The 18,217-nt window shown below is 43.7% G+C and overlaps 1 protein-coding gene across 1 annotated transcript in view; it reads right to left on the reverse strand.

Annotated features, from left to right (window-relative positions):
* Positions 1-18,217, reverse strand: part of chd7 (chromodomain helicase DNA binding protein 7) — a 73,794-nt gene that overhangs the window by 23,552 nt on the left and 32,025 nt on the right. Inside the window, exons 5-17 of the mRNA XM_042428027.1 lie at positions 11,033-11,177; positions 9,829-9,960; positions 8,060-8,125; positions 6,750-6,805; positions 5,834-5,948; positions 5,345-5,428; positions 5,086-5,223; positions 3,631-3,752; positions 2,693-2,936; positions 1,225-1,401; positions 809-952; positions 599-697; positions 43-220 (exon numbers count right to left, since the gene is read on the reverse strand). Of these exons, the coding sequence (XP_042283961.1) occupies positions 43-220; positions 599-697; positions 809-952; positions 1,225-1,401; positions 2,693-2,936; positions 3,631-3,752; positions 5,086-5,223; positions 5,345-5,428; positions 5,834-5,948; positions 6,750-6,805; positions 8,060-8,125; positions 9,829-9,960; positions 11,033-11,177 (1,700 nt within the window). The remainder of the gene's footprint in view (positions 1-42; positions 221-598; positions 698-808; positions 953-1,224; positions 1,402-2,692; positions 2,937-3,630; positions 3,753-5,085; positions 5,224-5,344; positions 5,429-5,833; positions 5,949-6,749; positions 6,806-8,059; positions 8,126-9,828; positions 9,961-11,032; positions 11,178-18,217) is intronic.

Here is an 18,217-nt window from a genome sequence, read left to right on the forward strand (position 1 = left end):
AGATGGTTAGTCGTACTTTTGGAAGAGCTTGTGTGTATATACCATTAATGAGGTAGGGGTGGTTGCAGCATTTCCTCAGCTCCATCATGGTGTTAAGGAGGTTGGGGACACTGGATCCTCCGCCACCACCTCCTCCTCCTGCACCTCCTTTGGACAGGAAGGAGAAGTTCTTCTCCAGAATGGCGCGGTAGTATTTCTTCTGGATGTTGGTCAGCTCCACCTGACAAAGACAGTAGTTGATCCAATTCATTTTTCCTCCAGTACCAACACTACACAACAATGTGGCCGGAGATGAACTAATTCTATGGATGTGGGTTATGTGAGGGTTATTTTTTGACAGCTGAATGGAGAATAACCAGAGTAGAGAAGCGTTTCAACACCAACATTGAGTTGTGCAACCTGACTGATAATAAATGTAAATGTAAGCACTTGGCAGGCGACAGTGGTAAGGAAAAACTTCCCTTTAGCAGGAAGAAACCTCAAGCAGAACCTGGCTCTAGGTGGGCGGCCATCTGCTTTGACCGGTTGGGTTGAGAGAGAGAGAGAGAGAGAGGAGGGTGGGGGGTTGGGATATGATATGATGAGATCTCAGTCCTACCTCGATGATGGTCTCCTCCTTAGGAGCCAGGTTCTTCTCCACGTCCTCCTTCAGTCTTCTCAACATCATGGGCTTCAGAATGCCCTGTAGCTTTTGAACCTGAGTCAGACAGAGGTGATGTTCATTTAGTGGATCTGAGGGCTCAAATTTGAAATGGGAATATTAGAACTGTGAGAGGTTTAAACAGTACAGACTGAGTTGTCCATTTACCTGTTCTTCAGTCTTAAGGTCTCCAAATTCAGTCATGAATGTCTGTTCAGACGGGAATCTCTCAGGTTCCAGGAAGTTGAGTAAGCTGAAGAGCTCCTCCACCGTATTCTGGAGAGGAGTTCCTGTCAAGAGAACTTTGTGCTCCTGGAGGAACAGAGAGAAACAGGAAAGAGATATTTAGATCTTCTTAAATGGAAAGCAGGATGTCTGCAGGACAGAAGAGATTATATTAACCTGGTACAGGGACTGGGCTAATTTGTCCAACTTAAGACCTTTGAGAACACATTTCATTTACATCAACCAAAAGGTGCCAAGAAACTGCAAACACATACCCTAAACTGCCTAGTAATATTACTTCTAAAACCATGTGATACTTGTAAAACATGATGGGATATACTAATAACTATGCAGCTCACCATGTCCATCATTTTGAGTCCTTCCAGTAGTTTGCAGTTTCGGTTTTTGAGGCGGTGAGCTTCATCTATCACCACACAGCGCCACGGGACGCTGCGGAGCTCCGGACAGTCAGCCAGAATCATCTCAAAGGTTGTTATCACCGCGTGGAACCGATATGCTCCCTTTATTATCTTACCCTGGAGGTACGAAAAAAGAAAAGACAAAGAAAAGAGGAAAAGAATAAAAGTCAGTATGAACAATTTAAAATGTCTGTCATCAACTCATGTGTTTTCAGTTTTAGGAACAGCAGCTCCATAAGTTTGTGAGGAAAAACCAAGAAAAGCTCTGAAATAGAGGTTGAAGATAAACTTGGACCATCTATAGTGTGTTCTGTTGGTTTCACTTTTTTCTATAAACTTTTGTGATAGGGTAACAGCATTTTCCACTTTTTTTTGAGGGTCAAACGCGACTGCCTCCTTATATCATCAAAATCTGTTAGAAGGCTGCACTCAGGAACAGAACACAACGTTCCTCCGTTGTGACCTTGAGGATTACCTCAGCCGGGATTAGGAACAGGCAGCTAGCAAGGACACCGCTACTACAGCTTATGTTCTTCACAGGCTCACTGTGGCATAGGTTACACTAAGAGATGTTAGTGGCATTGTACAATAAGGGCTTACAGTATGTGGCTTACAGCTAGAAGACTTTAAAGAGCTTATACAGCAGAGGAGCACTGTCCGTCCCCAGCTGGCTGAGGAAGTGTTCAGATCTGCTGACTGTCTTACACAACTGCATCTGATTCTTCCATCTACATGATCCTCGTCCAAGTTATTCCTCACAGAGCTGCTGACAGGATGTATAACCGGTGTGATCTTTCTTTAGTGAGAGCTCTGCAGATTCTCTTCACTTCCTTTAGTTCACACTTTGCAATCTGGTGCTGGTACAGTTTAGGTTGAGCTACCATCTAGGCTGCAGAAATGACTACTCACATTCTGACTGGATTACAACACTGACTAAACATTTCTTATCTGAGTATTTAGATAACAGAAAATGACATAACTATTTCAACTGTACCGAAACTAGTATTCTTTAGAGGCTGGTTAAGATTTGGATAATTTAGATAATATAAGTGGAAGAACTTTACTGCAAATCAATGCACTTTTTAAATTCATTGCAGTGCAGATATGTGGTTTAAGTGCACAAAATTTATAATTGTACTAATCATAGTTTAACATTCCCCCTTTCAGTGATGTTCTTCCACTGATGAATGTACCTGCTCCCACTTTAATTAATCTTTCTTTAATAGCCAGATTACTAACAACAACACTGTTTTTCTGATCTCAGATGTGATTATCTCCTTGTTTACACTGTAAACATAATTAATGTCTTAACCAACATCAGTTAATATCATCCCAGGAAACTCTCTCGACCGAGGGGAATGAGTAGTGTTATAAGGACAGTTTGGCAGACCTGTCTCCGTCTGTTTACCTGTGCGTCTCTGTAGTACATCTCGTAGGCCTGGATGGTTTTGCGGCTGGCCTGGCTGCCGTGGTAGACCACCGCGTTGAGCTCGGTCCAGGTCCTGAACTCTCTCTCCCAGTTAGGGATGGTGGAGAGCGGGGCGATGACCAGGAATGGCCCCTCAATGCCCTTCATGTAAATCTCGTAGAGGAATGTAATGGACTGGATGGTCTTTCCTAGACCCATCTCATCAGCCAAGATACAGTTACGTCTGCGGACAGAGAGGGAGGATGTGAGTGATAGGCTAAAAACAGATGGACGGATCTGCATTTTAGATTTTATTAGGACTTTAGCGTCACTTAATCACTAAGGACACGATGAATACATTCTAAAGGTTTCCACTGTGACCAAGATGTAAGATTCCTTGACTTCTACGTGACAAAGTCAATGTGCTTCCATGATCTAAAAGATTTTCCCTCGTGGTTTATTAATGCTGCTTTTCCAAAGAGGAGACGCTGTCTGTTTTCCACTCTAGTGATCTAATGCAAAAAACCTTTGACACAAAATACTTTGTATTGCTGGAAAAGTGGCCTTTTTGTCATCCTCTGAGATTTGACTTAATTCCTTCAATTTCTATGCCGAGGATAAACATCTGATACTTCCATAATATTCCAGAAAGATCCAAGGCTAGAATTCACCCTCAAATATTAAGATGTGGAGCACCAGTTCAACTGCAATCTGCTATTTGTGCTACTGAGTGGAGACCTAAAGACTCTTATGGTTCTATCAGAACATACATTTTAAGCAGAGATGGCGCCAGTGGGAAAACTCAAACAGCACTGAGCTGCAGGGCCACTTAATGTCCACTTAGGACGATTAAATGAGGTGCCATCACATGTACTGGCTGATAGTAGCAGTCAGGGACTAATTCTAACGTTAACAAAGTAAAGTTAATGGTGACTTACGAGTTGTACCAGTTGAAGGTTAGCCAGTTGAGGCCTTCAAGCTGGTATTCCCTGAGTGCGTTGCCGTTCCTGTATTCCCTGGAGCCCTCCAGCTTTTTCCAGTCGGCTGCAGGAGGCCGATCCTAAACAGAGAAATGATTTTGGGTTATAAAACGACAGTGAAGCTCATTATTAAGTTGATCAACAGAAAAAATGGCCGCAACCATTAATCAGTTAATGGTCATCTTTCAGGCAAAAATGCCAAATATTCTCTGGTTCAACCTTTTCAAATGTGGTGATTTACTGCTGTTTTCTACAACAAGGCACACAGTTCACTGCCATTTACAGTAAACATGGATGGCTTAGAATTGAGAGCCTGAGCCCACGTTATTTCAGCAGTCTTTCTAAACATATTCAACAGGACACGGTGGTTTCATTTTGGAGGAATCTTGTCATGCTCTAAGCCTGCTGATGGGACAAACAAAGTCATCATGATTCACCCTCTGGGGAAGATGAATGTCTGCTGCAAATGGTTCAAAAGAACAGTAAAAAAAAAAAAAAAAAGCTATTGTGACTGACTAGCTGGTTAATGGTAAAGGGACTGCATTTATATAGCACCTTTCTAGTCTTTCGGCCACAAAAAGCATTTTACACTACAAGCCAACATTCTCACACACACACACACACACATTTATACACTGATGACTGCGATGCAAGGTGCCAAGCTGCTCATTTCTAGTGCTCATTCACATTCACACACTGATGGCACAGCCATCAGGAGCAATTTGGGGTTCAGTATCTTGCCCAAGGAACCTTCGACATGCAGACATCAGGAGCCGGGGATTGAGCTGCTGATATTTCTATTAGTGGACGACTTGCTCTACCTCCTGAGCCACAGCTGCCCGCTAGTTTGCAAGCTAGAGCAGCAAACTAGCCCTGCAAGAAGTCACTATGCCCAAAGCTTCTACAATTCAACAATTCACAAAGCTGCACAGATTAATTTTGCTGCGACCAGGCCCTTAAGTCCAACTGACCACACTGCTGGCGTGGCAAAAAATATAATGGCCTCCAAATACTGCCACTGTATGATGGAGCATTGCTAACATGGTCCTTATGGAGAAGCAGTAGGCAGTAGTTAAATAGATGGACACAGGGAGAGAAAGGAGTGATGGAGGGAAAGACCACAGCCAGTCAGCTGCTTCTGTTCAGCATTAAACACACTGTTAGTGGTTTGGCCTGGCCACAAGAGCAGTGTGTGTGTCTGTGTGTGTGTGTGTGTGTCTGTGTAAGACCACAAGAACGTGGGCCTGTGGAGAGCAGTTAAGGGCGCTGTAAATCTAGAGGAGGAAGGAGCAGGCAGCAGGCCAACACACACAAACACACACACGCCTACTGACGTCCTTCTCAAAGTGTCTGGGAGTAGGCTGGAAGACAGATAGTGAACACACACACACACACACACAGTGAACTACTTACCACTCTCTTAGTGTTGGGTGTGCGTGCTGCGATGCGTTCATATTCCTCTATCTTGGACTGGTCGATATCAGCCTTCAGCTCCCAGGTGGAGTCTTCGTAAGGCAGACTGCACCACTTCACCAAATATAAGGTCACCGTCTGCGCACAAACACACACACACAAACACACACGCACAGGAGAGAGGTTTGGTGAGTGTGTGTTTGGAGAGTTGAGGGAGAGGCTCAAACCCATGAAAGATGACAGGAAGAGATCAAAGCACCTCTCCGTTTTCATCTGTGCTCTCTGAAATGTCCAGGACACGGTCCACCTCCACATAGTCCGGGTTAAAAGGCTCATCATCCATCTGCGGAGAAAGCAAGTTTTACTGTTAGACGCAGAGAGACGGTTTTACGATAGTTACCGTACGGCATGTGTTAGGGTGAGGCCAGATGATTCACAGCATATGAAAACTTTCCATTACTGTCCTTCTGACTTTTCCTACATTTCCCAGATCAAAAGGCTGATCAGTCAGTGCTGAACACCTCTGATACATTGTGTACATTCTTACACATGTTGCCTGTGGAAAGCTGTTAAGGTGAATTTATCTGTTTTTAAAATGTCTAAGATTTGCTAATTTTGACACCTGAAATTTTTTTTTGTTGATCCTAAACTGTTACTGTCAACTGGTTTGACACCTGTATGCAGTCACCTGAGAGCAGTGGAAGGTTAAGAGAGGGCTGGTGAGGAGCAGGTAGAGCTCAGGTCTTACCTCAGTTATAAAACTGTTGAGTTGTTGCTTGGCCCTAAACCTCTTGACCTTCTGGTGTATTCTCTTATCCTTCTCCAGTTCCTCCAGGTCAGCCCAGCGACAGTGGAGGTACGAACTGAAAGAGACACAAACACACCGAGTGATTAGTATGGCTCATATTAAAGCCAGGGAGCGCAGGAGTGTTTGTAGTGAATGTGGGGTAAATGTTGATTTTCAGAGACTTGTTGATGGGAGGTGGATGCTGCATACCAGCTGTAGACTAGTAGGTCAGTTGCGTTGCCATGTAGCCGTGTGTGTGATGTGATTTGTTGCTATTAGCTGAACTGATCTTATTGCAGGAAACAGGAAAGAAAATAGACCATGAAGCAAATAATAAATCCAATAAAATGCTGCTTTGTATGTGGATCATTACATTCGATAATGATGAATAAGAATGACAAAAGGGTCTTTAAACAGCGTACACATGTCAAGCTAAGCCGACTTATTTCTCAAATCTGATTTTAGAAGAAGTCCAAACTTATTTGCAAGTCATAAGGTCAAATTTGTATATTCAACATGCAGCTTAAATCTAATTTGCAAAAGCCTTTTTTTTTGCCGTCCAGACAGCAGTCTGATTGGAGTCTAGATAGACATAAAACGTTATCTGCCAGTCTGAATGAATGACTACTATAACAAACTGAACAAGAGTTACAGTGTTAAATGTGTTAAATGCAAGAGTGGATCTGTGGCACAAATAGACAAATAACCTCACGCTAAAAGAAACTGAATAAAGGCTTTCAGGTTCAATACACTGGGCTTTTCACACTTACCCTGGTGTGTGTGTGTTGAAAATAGATTTAAAGTAAGAGGAAGGCATGCTGTGAAAGACAAAAGATGTAGAGAGGGAGAAAAAAACAAAAACTAGTGCGTTACTCACAAGCCCTTGAACTTCACATAAAACTCCTCCACCTCCACTTCCTCCCCCGACTCCAGCTGAAAAAAAAAAAAAAAAAAAAAAAAAAAAGAGGGAGGGGGGGGGTTAATAATCAATGCAAATATAGCAACTGCAAGGTGAAAGAGCAAGAAGTGGCATGTCATTGTTATACAACATGTGGCTGTATTGGTGAAGTGACGCAGAAGGAGTCTGTATACCGGTTTCACACTGACATGTCAGTCAACGCTGAATATCTCACTCTGCTTGACATCCTCACACCAAGGAAAAGTTCTGTTTCATTCATAACTAATCAGTCTCTCAGCCATTTGCACTTTTCAGTAAAACATAAAGAACTAAATCAAAAACTTCAAATCAATGTATTTAAAGAAAATACATTCAGAAACATCTGGCAGGTCTGTGTATGATAATATATATATATATATGTGTGCTTCCATATGTACAGTACGTGTGTATGAGTGAAAGGGGAAATACAGAAACAGTAGCTCTTTCAAGTGTAGCCATCCACTTCCATTCACCATTACTACTATTCACACACACACACACACACACACACACACACCCTCCACCATGCTACTACTACTGTAATGCCATGAATCATCAATCTCACACACACACACACACACACACACACACACACAGCCTGAGGAAACGCTAGCTTGGCGTCTGGCGTAGCTAGCGTTGTGGTTTTGGCTGTGTGCCAAGCCCGGGGTCAGCTCTGAATGGAGCTGTGAGTGAATGTGTGTGTGTGCGCGTGCTTGTGTGTGTGTGTGTGTGTGTAGGTGGTGGTGGGGGGGGGCGGGGAGGGGGGTAACCCATTGGCAGCTGGCTAGCAAAGGAAAGTTGGCTGGTGACTATATGTGCGTGCATGTGTTGGCTCAGGGATGAGCTTTCTTTAGAACAAGCCGTCTAAAACAAAACCGGGTAGACACACACACACACACACACACACACACACACACACACACACACACACACACACACACACACACGGTCACACACGCGCACAGTCAATCAGAAGCACACACCCTCTGGCTTTAAGCGCACACATAGTGAAATACAAGAACTCTTGTCTCCGCTTACTAAGTGAATACACGCTGTCTGAGCTCTGTGTGTGTGTGTGTGTGTGTGGATATAATCTGCTTAGGCCAGCTGTGGAGCGGCTAATCAGATGACGTAAACCATGACTCGGGCCAGTGTGTCCATGTGTGCATGTCTCTGTGTATTGTGTTTGTGTCTGTGTCTGTGGGATGTGTGTGTGTGTGTGTGTGTGTGTGTGCCTGTGTATGTCTCACCTGTTTCTTGGTGTTGCGCTTGCCCATGATCTTCTCCACAACAGGCCCCTCAGCCTCGGCCACATCCTGGGAACACAAACACAACAACAGAAGCGTTGGGAGACTCATCCAGCCTGTCGTATATGATTTTTATTAGATATCAGCGGCCTGATCTAGCTGATGATAACAAAACATCTCCTTAAACCAAAGCTACAACAATGCAATGAACCACACCAACACCTGACACTTCCTGTTTCTCCATGTACAACTGATCATAGATGTAAAATAAGGCATCAATGGACATCTGGAATTATTTAACACTTTCTCAAGTATATGAAACTTGATTCTTTCTGATATCTTGATGAAAAAATACAGCAGTTATAGTCTAGTTTTGCGTTTTATTTTCAGTCAGTGGACATCACTAGACCTGGTTTAAACTTTCAAGAATCATTTCCACATAAGACAACAAAAGTCTTGAATGTTAAATGTTGTCTTGGCTGCTGTTTGCTTTTCTTATACTGGCAAAGTTTTGATTTAAACTTCAACGTCAGATTTCTGTACCTGATTGTTTGCTACTCAGTGACACATTTACGTCAGTACCCAAAAAAAAATACTAATGTTGAGTATTTGAAAAAGGTGACGACAGAAAACTCAACAAAACAAAAATACGGGAAATTTCACATGCAGAGCGTTATTCATGTACAGACATACAATTCATCATAACTTTCATCATTTGGGTACTTTAAAAGTCTATCCTAACAAAACAAAACTGCCCTCCTATTTCTACCACACTTAGTTCAGCCCTCTGCCACCCCTCCAGAAATCAGCTTGGACTCCTCCACTTTGGGTTTCATGTATGTGACTGACGTTGGCATGGACACGAAGACAAGTTTCTTAATAAAACTTTACAAATGGACTTTCTAACCATGTTCAAAACGTGTGCTTAATATTCACGGTGGAAGATAAAACAGTTCTCCTGGCGTAAAACTCTCAAACTCAAGCAACAAAGAGATTTATCTGTATACCGGCAAGATGTGAGAACAAATAAATCTGGATGCTACAAGTCCTGTGTGTGTTAAATGTTTCTTACATTAAAAGGCACAGACCAACCCCTTGACAGTAACTGTAACTTTTAACCAGCAGCAGGACGAGATGCTGCTAATTACAGGAATACACACACTCAAACGCCGCCTGGTGTAACTGAATCTCTGCCTCTAGCATACAGGCGACGTTATCTGTGACAGTAGCCGCCTTACGTGCATGTTTACAGGCAGGTGATACGCAGACTGTGCATTCACGGTGATCAGTTCGCTATGTGCTCTGGTGAAGGGGAACTGATCAGACTCCGTGAAGTCTGGAACCTTAAATTGGGCTAAATTATGTAACATCGGCCGGACTTTTCTTGTAGATTAGGCGTGGAAAATGTTTTCCTTTTGTATCAAGCAGCAAAAAAGTTGTTTGAGTTAATTTGTCTTACTTGACATCGCGTGTCATGCATTGTGCAGACTACTGCACATGCGCACATCACCATGTTGATGCTGAAATGATATATTGTGCAGCCCTAAACTTGACACCACAACTAGCACTGTACACCTTTTTTGTTTTTACTTTTTAATGTCCTGTGATGTGGATAAAATCACAGAACATGCTATTATATATCATGATACAGTGACTTTGTGGACATTTAATTAAAGGAAAAGTTTACAGATACACTAACTAATGGGAAAGTCTACTAAATACGTATTAAACATGTATAGTTAGATTCCTAATTCCAGATTCCTAAACTGTACCTGCTGTTGGGATGATGACGATGGGGATTTTGGTGCTGGTGAGTCGTCTCCGCTGTCGTCGTCCTCTGAGATCCTGAACTCCAGATCCTCGGTGTACCTCTTCCTCTTCACCTGACGACTGGAGCGACGCTTCTGATGTAGGTAGAGGAAGAGACAGATTGGTGTCACTGGTTTGTTCATCAGCTTTGTAGCGTTTCCAGAAATCCCCAGCTCAGCTATCAAATGACTCGTTTCCACGCCTGTTTCATTCCGTTCATTACAAATGCTCACTAACCCTGACATCTCTGAAAAGAGAGCTGCATAGACGTGTAGCAACACTCAACAAAAACATATGATCATACTGTTTGGCAGATTACACTATATTAAATCAGAGATGGTGAGAGGAAACAACAGGGCTGTATATGCTTATCATTCACCAGGCCATGCTCCTCCAACAAACACTTTTTTTATTATTCATTATTCTGTTCCATATGGTCCGCTGTGTTTGCCATATTGACTTTGAAGAAAACATCACCCAATTTGTTGGGCTCAAAATGTTGCCAAATAATACCGATGTGGAAGAAACTGCTATACTAGGCGGTGGTGAACAGCCTGAAAAGGAGACTGCTGTTGAGGTGCTTTCTTGTCTGAATGAAAGCCGCGGCTCTTTATGCAACTAATAGCCAGATGCTACTCTGTTTACATGGCCCACATAATTACATTTGCATATAAAAAATGGATCTGTATGAGAAGGGACACGGTGGAGTGCTGCTTGTTCTTCCAAACAGCACTTACAATACCCTAAAAAACCCCGGTTAAAAAGTCTCATTTTTATGCAGATACTTGTTGGGACTGCTTTAAAGTTGTATTTGACATGCAAAAAGTTAGCAAAACCAAGTGTATTGAGCTGTTGAAAAGCTGCTGATGGTGCATCATGTGAACTTGGCAGTGAGGCCTGTCTGCTTGGTCTGTCAACAAGGCTGGTTTACAACACAAACAGACGCATGCTGGCTCAGCGCCTTCTATCTCTACAGGCCGCGAAAACAGACATGCAAATGTTTTAGAGCATTCTGCTTTTTTTTTTGTTGGGATTCCTGGAACTGTGCTGCTGCGCAACATTAGCTATGAATCTGAATACTTTACTGGACTTGTGTGTGCTGCCTGAAAGTTGGAACGAGCCGTGAAAAAAACTACTGGAACTTTCTTCCATGTGTGCATCTTGTACCTGTACACCATCGTCGTCATCCTCTTCAGGAGGCGAGGGAGGTGGAGACTTCATCTCCACATCGTCGCTGACTGACGACTCTCTCTTCCTCTTGGAATCCTTCTTAGCAGCGCTAGCCCCGCCCTCTGACTCCACTTTCTTACTGCTGTGAGGAGAGAGAAAAAAACAACAACTTTACATTCTCTACGGGGGGAAAAAAAGTGTCCAGAAACAACACAAGACCATTCCTCAAAGTGTTCCCTCTTTTACACTTTAAGAAATACAGACTACAAGGCGTGTGTGCGCCTGTCTGTCCCAGGGCAGTCGCCATGTTTGATTTACCCATTTAGAAATCATTAGTGTGCCTCAGGCTCTGGCACACAGGGGGTTAATATGATGAAAGACTGCGAGGAGGCGGAGGGAGCGAGGGAGCAAGATAGAGAGATACAGAGACAGAGAGAGAGAGAGCGAGAGAGAGAGAGAGGCCCCAGAGAGAGGAGGAGGGGGGGAGGGTTGAGAGGCCCCCAGGCTTCCTCTAATCTCTGGCATGGAAAGAAAGAGGAGCTGGCTCTATCTGCGAGTGTGTGTATACACACACACTACAGAGGAAGACAAGAGGACACTCTGCACCCCTCCTCTGTCGCTCTCAAACACACACACACAAACACACACACACACACACAGCCTCTCTGAGTACTCTGTTACTTTGCCGTCATGATTGTTCTGGAAGAATACTGTGAGGGTAATTCACAAAACGTTTATCTTCAAAACACCAACATACAGCTTATACATGCCAGCCATTATTAGGGTTTGATAACATTTTATTCAATCTGAATCCAGTATAGAATCCACTTATTTCCACTTACTTAAATCCTTTTAGCTTTCAAAATTTGCAAATAAATTAAATGATGAAAAACTCAAACTCAAAATGCAGTTGAATTGTGTTCCAGGAGTCTAATCAGTGTTCACAACCTGCCGCTCCAACATGAAAATGAGATGAGCAGTAAATCTCGACCGGGAGATTCTGGCTTCTGAAATGTAAGTGATGTGGATCAGTGAGATTGTTTTACCACAGAAGTCTCACCTCTCTGTCTGTCTTGATGGACTGCAAAAACAAGTTTGCGTATAATGGTATACAAAGCCCTTTTTATGTGCAGGAACTAAACAAAACCACAACATAACATGAAGCCACCGTCAGCGTTCTGTTCCACCGCTCGTGTCAGGGATGAGTTCCTGGAACTAAGTCTATCTCCAGCCCCGGCAGTGCCATGGATTCTCTATACGTATAATTATATATCTAATGTGAAGGAACACTGTAGGAAATTCAAATCAATGCCACTCCTTTCATTGGTCCAAAAATGACTTACTTTGCTCTTCTTTCAAAGGGCACATAAAAATGTCTTGCTTTCAACTTTTAAATAACATATCTGAACGGTTCCATTCTAACAATACAGTGAAAACAAAAAGGGAAAAACCTGGTACTAAAGCCTCGGGGGTTAGAGTTGAGGTTCAGGAATTACGGGAGGCCCAAAGTTAAGTCTTGCAAATTATCTTGGGCAGCGGTGAGAGAGGCGTTTGTTTTACTTCACAAACAATCTTCAGCCGAGTACAAACACCTGTTTGCAGAGAGCGCATTAACCAGACACCAGTAAACTTTCCTTACAGCATTTGCTTGCCAACAAAAGTTACTTGTGGAATTCACATTAATTAGCTCCAACAGATGATGATCTGCCATGAGTGATGTTTGTCAACACAACAGGCAGAAAAAGGGATGGTCATTACTGGCTAAAAATGAGAAGCCTGCAACCTGAATGTTTTGTACGTTGCTAATAAAAAAAGCTGGGAGATAAAAGGTTTCATAAGAGATTCGTTAGTGTTGAAGCGTAGTGGCTGTTTTGCAAACCTGGCACCGGATCCTAAATGGAACAGGCTATCCAAAACAAACTGTAGTGTTCACTTTACAAGATCTACATCTTTTTGAAAAGAAATACCAATATATAATCTATAGGCCTTTAGGAGAGAATCATCTGTTCTAATAACTTCCTCTGAAGCTGAATGGATAGATGTACTTGTAGTTGTGTGTTGCCTTTTCTCTCATCGTTCTCTCTGCAGTACAGTATGCCTGTATCTCTCGCTCTCTCTCTCTCTCTCTCTCCTGCTCTGTGCCTCTCTCCCTCCTTCCCTCCTGCTCGCTCACCCCCTCTCTGTCCCTGGGGCCCTTCTCCTTTCATCCTCACGCCAAGAGCAATCACCATCTCCGTGGTAACGGCTGGTCATGTGACCTGCACCTGTTCCTCTGGCTGGTCGCCACACGCTGGAGCCATCTGGCCACACACACACACACACACACACACACGCATACACACACACACACACACACACACGCACACAAACACACTTCTCCACTTGGCTGCCTTCTCTCCTCTCTTCCTCCTTGCTTCTTCGTGGCCTCTCTTCTCTTCTCAATCCCTCCATCACCTCTCCAACTCTTTCTGCTCGGTCCATCTCTTCGCTCCTCTTCCTCTGCTGTGTCGTCTCTACGGTTCTGGTGTCCAACAAGCCGTTTCGGCTCTTAATGTGGCAGCTGTTTGAATTAATCTACTTGTACCATAAATCCACTGCAAAAACTTTGACTGTTTACTGTAAACACACCGCTTTTATGCTTTTTTTTCATCTGCGTCAAAACTTGTAATCACTTTTGAACGCTGATTGGCATGATTGAGGTTGACCACAGCCGGTCACTGTTTAATTTAAGCTTTCATTAAATGACTGACTTGCTGTGAATACAAGTCTCACCCTGCTTTCCAGACACATTTCTATCCTGTAATCCAGAGTCCACTGGTAGCTTAAAAAACAGATGCCTCTTGATAAATGATGCTAGAACTCGCTGTAGATAGATTTCCTCCAGCACTTCATGGCTAGACTGTCCCAAACTGACTTCAGTCGTATCAGAGAATAGATACTTTGAATATCTGAGTAACTTATTGGGATCTGCTTCCAGTTGCTGATAAAGTCTTTCACTGACTTATGATGCTTTTTCTGCAACTGGAAGCAAAAGCCAAAAGAAACGGTACTTTGCATCAATGTTGGTATCAACATGGTGTAAAATATTTCAATTTTCCAAAATGTCCAGAGACTTCAAATTTTGTATGAATGGTGATCCATCTGTACGTGATGTCAGTTTGACTTCTTCTGTCTCAGGCTGTGTTCAGATCAAATCGGGCGTAGCAGTGCACCGTCACAGGGTTGTGTGGAGGTGTGAACGTGTTTTTGCTCTAGAATGTAACCACTGTGAAACAAAGAAAATAACGTTTTATTGATCTGATTCACTGGCTTTCTCACTACCGCCGCTCCCTCCCTTCATTCACTCTCTAGCTCGCTCGACCACCGCTGCTCTCTCTCTCTCTCTCTCTCTTTTTCTCGCGTCTTTCTTAGCAGCAAAGTCTCACTTTGCTTTTAACGTTATCAAACGAAGAGAAATGTCCTGCTTTCCTCTTAGTGGCGTCTTTGTACTCCCTCATGGCAGAGTTTTACAGCTCTGATCAGTCTCATCTCTGGATCTGATTGGCCACTGCAAGCCTTCAGCCGCGGTGACGTCTGGTTTCGTTTCACCAAAAGTTCACTGGTTCTGCTTTCTGGCTGGTGCGGCACCGCTGTGGCCAAAACGCACTACCCCCCATTCAAATGAGTGGGAGGACTGACATTTTCACTGCACTGCCTGATTTGGTGTGAATATGGCCTGAGATTGATTAGTGTTTTATGTTGTGATGTATCACTTTATGGTGATGAAAACATTTGTTTCGTTGTCAGGAAATGAAACAAGACAGCACTTTGCCATATTAAAAAAAAACAATCTCCTCATGAATCTAAAACTTTTCAGTCTTTACAAACTGGAACACCCTTAAAAACACGTGAATGTAAGCAGATTACTGTGATGTAAGCTTAACAGGAAGTGATGGGGGTTACCAACCAGGGCTGCCCCCAACCAAACCATTACTGGTCCACTAACAGTGGTTAGTTCAAGCCATTAGTGGACTACTCCTTGCATCTTTATGATATTAGTTTAATATAATATATATATATATTTGGGGCATCAGAATGGTTGAGTTCCAGGGCTGTCAAGTGGGGTCTCGGAAAAAAAAAAAGCTGCATTACAAAGATGCTTCGATCCGTCTCCATCCAATCATGACTGTCTCCATATGAATCTAGTCCTATCCAGGTGTACAAGCTCCTCCTCCTCCTCCCTCCTTGCTGTCTCTCCTTCACTCCGCTGTATACTCTTGGCATTCACACATGCTGGCCAGCTGTGGAGTGCTCTGTGTGTGTGCGTGTGTGGAGTTGAGATGCTCCTTTCAGATCAGAGGAGGGGGGGGGGGGGGAAAAAGGCAAGAGAAGGAGCAGAGCAGCGGGGTAAAATATGGGGCTGGAGTAGAGAGGAAGACAAAGACTGGGTAATGGTGGGGTGTAAGGGACACCTGCTGCCGTGATAAGTCATACTACTGAACCAACACACACACACTCCACCCATGGTAACAAAAACCAACAGAAGCAGCCTGAAGGCAAAACGCACATCACCTGTATGTGTGTCCAGAAAGTGTTGCACGCACACACACACACACATACATACATCTGCAGACGTGCACAAAACAAGGTGCCTGCATGCATGTCTGACTTCTTTGTGTGTACTGCAAACAAATCACCCTTACACACACACACACACACATACACTGAGGGAAGGGTGTGGCAGCTGAGAGCTGGGTTATTTATAGATGTACTTCCTCAGAGAGAGGTAGACACAGAGATAGAGAGAGAGAGAGAGGGAGTGTGAGCGAGAGGGATGGATAAAGAAAGCAAGGTCAAAGGAGAGGAGTGAGCTGACTGGACAAGTAAACCACCTGATTCTCTCCGTCTCACCCATTGCACACACGCACACACACACACACACACGCACACACACACACCTTACTGGATAACTTAAACTACTAGTCATGAGATTTCTATTTATCGTCTGTTTATCCGTTAAAAAACAAGCATGGCCTGCACAAACTACAGGCATGTTTTAACTATATAAACCAAAATGAAGCAGATATTTCTTCAGTAGCAAAAGTAAATCCAGCATGTTAGCTGTGCATCCAAGTTGAAGGTGCAAAAAGCAACAACCAGTAGCTGCTGGTGCAGATTCAGCTATTGTAAGAATGAAAGGCTAATAAAACCAGCTCAGGTGGAGCCTAAAGCTACAACTTAATGGCAAAATCTCAATATACGTTCATCCAAGATGAAAATGTGAGAAAGAATGGAAAAGATACAAGTTTTTACACTAACAACATGACAGTACTGAAGCTCAGAGTGTCCCATCAACATGGTCCATGGTCTGAGTATCACATAAATCAGACTATTCCAATGGTTAACAGTACTGCACTGCGTTCTGGTTACAGCGATTAAGTGAAGGTTTCATTCTGGTCTGTGGTGGTTTATTTGTTCATAGAGAGATGCAAACAGACTGAGCACAGAAAGAAAAACACACTGTAGCGTAGTATGGGCCACATGAAAAACTCTTTGAGCTTTGGGGCCTCATTTCTCCACCCACTAGTGGAAATCTTGCACAAATCCTCAAAAAATGCAATGGAACGTGTGTAAGTGGCCCTTGAAGAGGATTTTCTCTACACCCGGAGAGAAGTTTTTGGCCGAGTTGGTTTTAAAGCTTCAACACTTAAAATCAAGCATGAATTTTAAATAAGCAGAAGAGGAAAAACTACACTTTCCAACTAAAGCAACATTTAAATGCATGGACTTGATACGATACAACGTCGTTAAGAACAAACTCTCCATAAAGACGTGCAGACGCCCTGAATCACTTTCTGATGGGAATGAAGCATGACTAATGGTTCATGACTAATGGAAGAGCTGAACTTCATGAGAGCCAGGCTAAACTTCATTCAAAAATATAGACATTTAATGTTGCCTTTTTTTTTTTTCTTCCTTGTATTGTAAAAGACAACATGAGAAAACAAAAAGAAAAAAAAAAAAGACTTCACTCTACAACCCTGGGCTTCATTCAGGTAAGAGTGAAAGCTGGAGAGGGCGGTGGAGGGGAAAAGATGAAAGGATACGCTCCTCTTCAGCAGGAAGAGGTGGAACTGGAGGGAGGGGAAAAAGAATAAAAGAGAAGATAGTTGGGTGATTGCAGCGGTCCACCATTTTAGAGTAGCAGTGAATGGCCGGCAGCCATTATTATGCTAAATTAACCTGGGAGCTGCTGCAGGCCGCCACTCAAGATGGAGGAAAGCCTGACAACAGATAAGAGCTAGTTTACCAACACACACACACACACACACACACATATACATACATAGGGCTGAGAGAGGACTCCCCCACCCCCACATTTCCTCTGCCCTCACTCACACACACACACACACACACACACACACACACAGAGTTGTGGTTGTGGAGTGGTCAGCAGCATGGCCTTCATTATCATTAGACGCCATTTTCTGCCACAAAGATTACTAACGACCCCTCCCCCCCAACACACACACACACACAAAACGCCTGCCCCCTCACAGCCTCACACACTCACTCCAGGTCCCCCCCCCCTCAATTCCCCACCCCCGTCTCTTTTCCAGTGGCCGATGCATGCATACACACACACACACACACACCTCCCCCAGCGCTGACCCCTGCCTGCTGCTTTGGCCCTCCCTCTTCCTTGGGATAAAAGGGGCCGAGAGGAAAGAGAGAGAGAGAGAGGGGGGGGGGGGGGGGGGGTGGTGGTGGGGGACTGTGGGCTGGGTGAGGGTGAGAGAGAGAGAGAGAGAGAGAGAGAGAGAGAGAGAGAGAGAGAGAGAGAGAGAGAGATGGGGGCCGTCCTGACACATTCCTCCGTCCGATCAAGTTTCCACCTTCACAATGAAAGCACCTCTGAATCTCTCATACGCAAATGCTGGCATCCCTTTTTTTTCCCCTGATCTGACACACTGTGCAGGAGGAGAAGTGAGCAAACACTGGCATCAGGAGAGACGCTGCACATCGCAGCTACAGAAAATACTTGTAGGACTTCAACATGTGCTGCCCAGAAAAGTCAAAAGAGAGAGAGAGAAATGAGAAATGAGAGAAAAACACCAGAGAGCTCAGTGTAAACAAAGTGAAACCAAATCATATTGACATCTGCTGTGAAGTGCTAGACTTTCAAAACACCTACTATAACAT

Source organism: Thunnus maccoyii, chromosome 12 (assembly GCF_910596095.1).
Source record: "Thunnus maccoyii chromosome 12, fThuMac1.1, whole genome shotgun sequence".
In the NCBI taxonomy this organism is placed as follows: domain Eukaryota; kingdom Metazoa; phylum Chordata; class Actinopteri; order Scombriformes; family Scombridae; genus Thunnus; species Thunnus maccoyii.